Source organism: Montipora capricornis, chromosome 10, assembly GCF_036669925.1.
Source record: "Montipora capricornis isolate CH-2021 chromosome 10, ASM3666992v2, whole genome shotgun sequence".
In the NCBI taxonomy this organism is placed as follows: domain Eukaryota; kingdom Metazoa; phylum Cnidaria; class Anthozoa; order Scleractinia; family Acroporidae; genus Montipora; species Montipora capricornis.
The window spans coordinates 59,843,955-59,851,372 of record NC_090892.1 but is presented as its reverse complement, the minus strand read 5'-3'; the positions used below and the strand labels follow the sequence as shown (position 1 = coordinate 59,851,372).

General features: G+C 42.8%; 1 protein-coding gene across 1 annotated transcript; it reads left to right on the top strand.

Moving 5' to 3' along the window:
• The first annotated feature begins 6,476 nt into the window (after window positions 1-6,476).
• LOC138021107 (uncharacterized) lies at window positions 6,477-7,169 on the top strand. Its single transcript, XM_068867976.1, has one exon. It carries the CDS (start codon window positions 6,477-6,479, stop codon window positions 7,167-7,169), a length of 693 nt encoding a protein of 230 aa, XP_068724077.1.
• Window positions 7,170-7,418: the final 249 nt, after the last annotated feature.

The following is a 7,418-nucleotide window of genomic DNA, read 5'->3' as shown; positions in this document are numbered from 1 at the left end:
ATAACTTTTCGTTTGGTTTACATGCAGAAATTTCTGTCTAGGTGGAAATAGAGAATGAAAGCAAGATGGCGGGCGAGAACAAAAAACATGTAATTTGGGTCCTTCTTCTCTCCTTACTAGCTTTAATAACTTCCTTTTCATCTTCCTCCTGGCAATCTCTCAACTCATTCGAATGTATTTGACTCGCAGCGTTTTTGACATTGCTGTCGATCGATTGCTCGTTACTTTCCACTGTGTCTCTCGTTTGGGTGGTGTATCTTTGAAACAAAACTGGTCCTGAATATTGTCGGCGGTCATCAGAATCATTAGAACCGTCCTGTGGCAACGCCAGACGTACTTGTTGACCACCATGAACATGAACACCCGGCTGCCGCTATGTTTGTTTTTTTGTCCCTAGTACCAGGAACTTCCGAGCGAAGGCAGTTTACGCGTTGCTAGGATCTTCCTAGCTTTGAGCTTAGGGAACACAGACTTTTTCTCTTTTTATTTCGTCCACATCCTTGGATAATTTTTTAGGGAGCTTAGGCATATGCGTTTTTGAGACGCGGACTGTAACCGGAAAAAAACATTTCGTGTGCCGGGACAGTGGTGTCTCCCAGATTTTTATACCAATCTCTGATGGAGAAAAGATATTTAGTAATGTAAATGTATTTGTGTGAAGACGAGTTAGAAGGGAAAACAGCTCACTTCCGGTTGCCATCTGCGTCTCAAAAATACGCTTGCTTACGCTCCCTATTTATATTTTGGCGCGAATGACATCAATTGGTCTCTGTTGATGTACAAAGGTTTCTTTTTTTGCCGTTTTTACTGGCTTGCCAGTATGGCAAACAAGTTTCGTGTTTTTTTTTATTTTTTTTTTCCGTGTCGGTAAAAGTCTTGCCTGTCACTCCCCTGCTAAGTAGTGGCTTTGTGCATAGAGTCTTGTCTGTGTATTTTGTTAGGTTTGAGGGGGCTGGGGGAATACGTAGATTTCCTTGGTGCACACAGATGAACGTTTAATTATTAAACCCGCAATGGCGTCGAAAGTCGTGGTAACGGGGATGGCGTTTTAGTGGAAAAAATATACCTTTATGAGATCAAGAATGGAACGTCAATTGGAATAACGAAACAGGCGGGGAAAATAAATATCCGGAATCTTAAAAGAGACGAGGGATGGTCTTCGAGAACAATTGCGGTCGGATATGAGAAAGTGTGTGTTGTTTCTAATCTTATTTTATAAACTGTGCTGGTATGTAGAACACTGACAGTAAGTGGGAAATTGAGTATAGGTGTAAAAGGAATGGAATGTCTTGAATGTATCACAGTGTTTACCGAAGTGGCATCTCATTTGTCTGGCAATTGGCATTTAATTTGCAGTCAAGCTGTACAGTTTTCAGGTAAAAAAATAATTGAAAATGTGACAGTGAAGAATTATTGGAAAGAAAGGTTGTTGTCTATTTTGTGCTTTGGAAAAGGTTCTTTAGGAAAGAGTTCAATCTTGAACTGAAAAATATATTTATTTGCATATCGTATGGTTTGTGAGACGGATTGTTTCTTGTTTGCACGCACGGAATTGGAATAGAAAGGGTTTTTTTTGTCTCCAATAGCAAATATTTAGTTAGTTTCAATAAATTTCATGCTGGAAAAGGTTTTTGTGAGATGTTTCAACTGTTGTGATTCATTGTGCTGTGTAGTATTCGAGTTTAACTAATTTGCATAAGTGAGTTGAAATTTAATACGCATTAAATAAAGATGACAGGAATTTGTAGGCATGATCGTTCTGGCAAATGATTACAGCTGGCGATCGTTTTTAATTAAGGTCAGAAAAAGATTTCAGTATAGTCACTCTTGTGTAAAATGAAGTTATTGTTAACTTGAGAAAACAACAATAGGGTCGTTTATACGAGAGAAAATAAGCTGCGGCTTACTCTGGACGCGGCGTACATAATACGCGAAAGGAACTATTTATACGAGTATAAACTCCCAGGCCAGGATAAGCCGGGGCTTGAGAAAGCTGTGAACGTAGATTTTGCATCATTTATATGGGCTGTTCGCGTTTTATTTTCTCTCGTATAAACGGCCCTTATATTTCTTTAACTTTTTTAAAGAGAGAGATTTCGCGCAAATTTTATTTCAAGCTATTCAGTTGAAATATTATTTCTCGCCATTGGCTTCGTTTGCGTGATCATTTACTGGTGTTGACATTTAGGAGGTAGTTGTTTGGTTCTAAACGAGTAGGAATAAAACGACCAGGAATGAGCGAATTTTAGTGGGTGTGCGATAGCAACACGAGACAGGGGTCGAGAGATTCTAACGGTAGACAGTCACTAACTAACCCCTCCTGAAATAAACGAAGAGAAGCAGATGTTGGTGGTTTGTGTGAATTTATAGCACTAAGTGGATAGAGGTCGTCATGTTTTGATTGGGCAGCTTCAGAGACGTCCTTCTGAGGAAACAAATTGTTAAAATAGCTAATCGTGATTGGAGAATTTCGATCCTAAGTATAATAAGTATAATAATGCCTTTTATTGACAGGCAAAACCATATGATTGAGCGTGATCATACCAAATATCATTTGTTTGCGCGATCAAGTTGTGGCGAAGTGTGTAGCCCATGACAGTATGTCGTTTGTGAGCATATTGCTTTTTGTTGTATTAAGCTTCTTCCTCGGAACGCTCAAACAACTCACTTATGCACACGCCGTTTGCGGTAGACCCACACTAAAAGATGCTGTTGAGCGATTGTTTTAGCCGGGGTTGGTCCGCAAACTGAAAGAAAGTTTATATGTTGAGAACAAATGTGTACTAAATGAACAAATATGTGAAAATCATGATATGAACTGCACTGCAACCAAATGCCAAAGGAGAGAAGCACAGAACTGTGAAAGTTTCCTGAAGAAAAAAGTTCCTGATCTTAAAGTTGGTGCAAGCGGTATCGAGTCGCAGAGATGTACGCCTAGCCGGATGCCTTTAGTTAAATTTTCGATTTTGCAATTTACTTGAACGTAGCAAAAATCTCCCAAAATGTTTGTCGCTGATCGTAACTTTTTATATATTCACGGTTCAAAATTAATGTTGTTTTCATGTCGTAAATATTTTATTCTCGATCGACCGTACGGGAAACTTCCTTCTGCTCTTTCTGAAAACTGTGTATCAATATTTATTTGCTTTTTCATCAATATTTGTTTTGCATAAAGCAAGCTACCAGAATCTGTACCTTGCTGAGTTCGCATTTGTTAGCGTTAATAGTATTTTCGGTCAGATGTTTCTGTTTTTTATGAGGGGTTTATTGCTTTGGTCTCCCATCCCAACACTAACCCCGCGAAACAGGGCTTGACTTCAGTGAAGTTTAGTATTACAAAGTTTTCGGATGCTCATAGGGCACACTTGTGGTGAAAAGAAGTTGTGAGGGAACTTGAAAATTATCAATATGTCAGCCCAGAAGCCAATGTTTCTCGCTTCTCTTTTATTTGTTATTCTTCAGAGACTGGAATGCTGTATTTCAATACCACAGAATTCAGTGCCTTCTGATTTTCTGTAGCACGTACCACAGGCAAGCCAGTGTATGCTTCATAGAAGCATCTAGTCTTTATTTTAAGTGCGAATATGGAATGTGCCAGCCAATGCCCACAGTTCACGACAGCGCTTGTTGTAGAGAAATCGGGCAAATTTGGTAGAGGGCGGTAGACCTGAGGTGCAAATTCATTAGGGCAATCTATTTTATTCAATCTGAGCTGACACAATCAAGACCTTTCTTTATTGGCTTATTTATTTCTGAGAATACACAGGTTTGATTCGTTCAGTGATACTAAATGCTCTCTTTCTAGCTACAATAGATTAGCATATTCATAGGTATGCTTATCGTCATGAAAACGATGCTTTGTTGTCTTGCCTCCCTCGTCATCTTGCGAAGTCTTGATAACAAGGATTTTGTCATTGTAGTTGCGTTTGTGCAAAACTGCTGTACCACGACGGCGGCGGCGGCGGCGGCGCCACCAGGCATCACTTCAAAACGGAGGAGAAAGAATTGTGTTAGTTAAAACCTCGAACTGAATTATCAAGTTTGCAAAACTAACTAATTCTCAGGTAAGCACACGGAGAATTTTATAAAACTATAACAACTTTGAATATGAATTTTGCATAGTCATGATATGTTTAGCGTGCCTCACCTTCAACAAGAACAAGAACAAGAACAACAACGCCACTTTATTGTCCTGATAAACAGGTATATAAATGTAAACAAATACATAACTTTCAAATTTCGGGTATACAGTACATGATCAGTGTACATTACCTTTCATTGATTAATGACAAAACCAGGAAGACAACAAGGAAGATTACCAGCGTCTGTTTCATGATAATAACCTATTTAGAAATATAAATAACCAGATAGGATGCGTTAGCGCAAAATTGGGTTTCAAAGTGTAAAGAGTTTAATAAAGAAAATTAAGCTTGCTACGAGATATGCAAATTGTGTCTTTCCATTGGCCGTTTTTATACTAAGACGCATATTGCGTCCGGACGACTTTGGGCAATTTATTTTATTATATGGCTACAATGACGGCTACAATAGTAGTTCCGTGAGGCTGTTAGAGCCGGGGAGTGGGTTGTGAGGCTAATCTCTCACAACCCCTCGAAATGCTCCCAATGGCGTGCGACTCTCAGAGCCTCTGTCAGCAAAGTCCAACTTCTGGCCTCCGCGCGGCGGAACTGGCACCACCAACAGGAGAGAGGGCGAGGGCGAAGCCACTGGCGCCTTAAAACCAGTTGCCCAGGGTAGATGGGGCTCTTAGCAAGTGAAGACTGCCCATCTAAGGGAAGGTAAACCCTGATTTCAAACTTCCGCTGCCTTGCGGCTATACCTGATCTCGGGAAGGCTTCAGGAGTAAACCTCGAGGACGAATCCGTAGTGGTGCGCCGAGGGTGGATGGCAAGTCGGCAGCTTCTGCAGAGGAACTAGCCCCAAGTTGTATTGGGTCTTCCTTTCCCTTGGACCCAGCCAGTTACACCGGGAGGGGGACACTGTCGTATGGGCGGCTCATCTTCCCGCCCAGGCTGCAAACTGGAGAGGGCACTCCAGCGGTGTCGCAAGACTCCAGCACAACACGGGACGAAAGCCCTCGCAGCTTTATTGGATGGCAAACTTTGACATTCCACCTCCCTTTCACAAATTAAACAACTATACTATAACCTGATCTGTCCTTATATATATTATGCGATAACCTCCTGGGGTAGTGCATTTACTACCCAAATTTGAAAAATCCAAACAAAACAGATGCACCAGATACAGACAGAGTGCATTACCATTACTTAACTTACTGGATTTACTTACTGTTAAGAATATCTATAAACTAAAACTTCTTAACTTCACTCATCAATGGCATTTAAAAAAAAAAATACCAAATATAGTCAGCCAGCATTTTCGCCATGCAAGTAAAGTCCATATATATAATACGAGATATGTTTCAAAAAGTAACTTCTACAAACCACGTTTCTGGACTAACATAGGAAAGCAAACAACATCGACTATGGCGACTGAAATGTGGCAACAGCTCCCCACCCATGTTAAAAACTTCTCAACTTATAACTTTCCTAAAAAATTGAAAGAATACTGGTTGGCCGAACAATTAACATAATAAAATTATTTTAATTATGCATGTGGCCATGCACTATTATGACTGCTTTTTTTTATTTTTTATTTTTTATTTTCTTGCCATCTATGTGTGTTTTGTATGTTGTACGATGTTGTGTATGTCTAGTTATTGTGATGTCCTGTACATCCGAAACTACCTTCAAAGAGCTAGCTGCTAGCTCGAAAACCTTACGGTTATCTAGCTGCTAGGCATTTCCTTCTATGTAATAATATTTAGTTTAAATTGTAATTGAATATTCTATGTGTTAAGTTGGTAATTATTTAATAAGTTTTACAAACCATGTGATGGAAATGTGAAATAAAGTGTTTTGTTGTTTTTTTTAGTTTTTACCGCCCGCCTCAAACTGGGCAGCCCCCAGCCAGTCAGGTGCCGCCCCGTCATTGCTTGCCTGCTCTACTGGGTGCATAGAGCTTAGGGGAACCTCCCGACAAGAGAGCAAGTACTTGTACCAAGCAGTCAAAAGCAAAAAAAACTACGAAGACTCCAGCTCTTCGAATCGACGTCGCCTGTTTCCAGGAAACTTGGCTGGCAGACAGTGGGTCACATAGGTTTTGTCGTGAGAAACTCACTGATTGCCACCACTGAAACCCCCTCTGGAGGGTCATCGAGAATTCTTGCCCTTCGCATGAAAACGTCGGCGGGCTTTGTGAACATCATATCCGCCTACGCCCCGACTCTGACCTCCACCTCAGAAGCCAAGGATCAATTATACGAGGTTCCGCAGGAAATACTATCCGGAATCCCAAGTTCCTAGGGCATATATTTGCTAGGCGATTTCAACGCTCGCGTTGGGACCGACTGGCAAGCATGGCCTACCTGCCTCGGCCACTTCGGTGTAGGCAGGATGAATGAGAACGGGCAGAGGTTGCTCGAACTCTGCTGTCACTACGGCCTCTGCATCACCAACAGCTACTTTAAGTGTAAGGAGCTGCACAAAAAGTCTTGGAGACACCCTTGGTGCCGCCACTGGAACCAGCTAGATCTCACCATCACTAGGAGAGCGGGCGTCAGCAGTGCTCTCCACCCAAGAAGCTATGACAGCGCTGAGTGTGACACAGACCATTCGCTCGTTGCAAGCAAGGTCAGGCTGAAGATCCACCACGGCACGACCAAGGGTCGCACCCGTATCAACACCTATGGCACTTCCGACCCCGTTAAGGCCCAGAGCTTCGCTGTTAGGCTCAAGGAGACACTTGCTGAGCAACCAACAACCAGCAACCCGGACGCCAAAAGATCTCACCTCCGTGAAGCCATCTACGACTCAGGAATGGCTGCATTTGGCAAGAAAGAACGCATCAATGCTGACTGGTTCGAGGCTTGCTGGAAAGAATGCAGCCAGTCACGGAGGCCAAGAGGAAAGCGATGCTGGCTCACAAGCAGAACCCTTCCCCAAGCACACGCGACGCCCTTCAAGCAGCTAGGAGCAGGGCCCAGCAGACCGCCGCCACGGTGCCAACGACTACTGGGAGAACCTATGCGCCCTACGAGCGTCAAAACAGCCCCCGCTCAAATCAAAGACTCGCGATGTCATCACTAATCATAGCCTGCAGCTGCAGCGTTGGGTGGAGCATTATCTCGAGCTCTACTCAATCGTCGGCAGAACATCGTCACAGACACTGCCCTCATTGCCCTGCCTGGGATGCCAGTCATACAGGAGCTTGACAACACGCCGACACTGGAAGAGCTCCGCATAGCCATCGACGGTCTCGCCAGTGGCAAGGCACCGGGGAAGGACGTTATCCCGCCGGAAGTTTTGAAGCATGGGAAGCAAACCATCCTGCAACCG

Excerpts from the sequence above, each read along its gene's own strand:
- LOC138021107 (XM_068867976.1), top strand. The coding sequence starts at position 6,477 with ATGAATGAGAACGGGCAGAGGTTGCTCGAACTCTGCTGTCACTACGGC.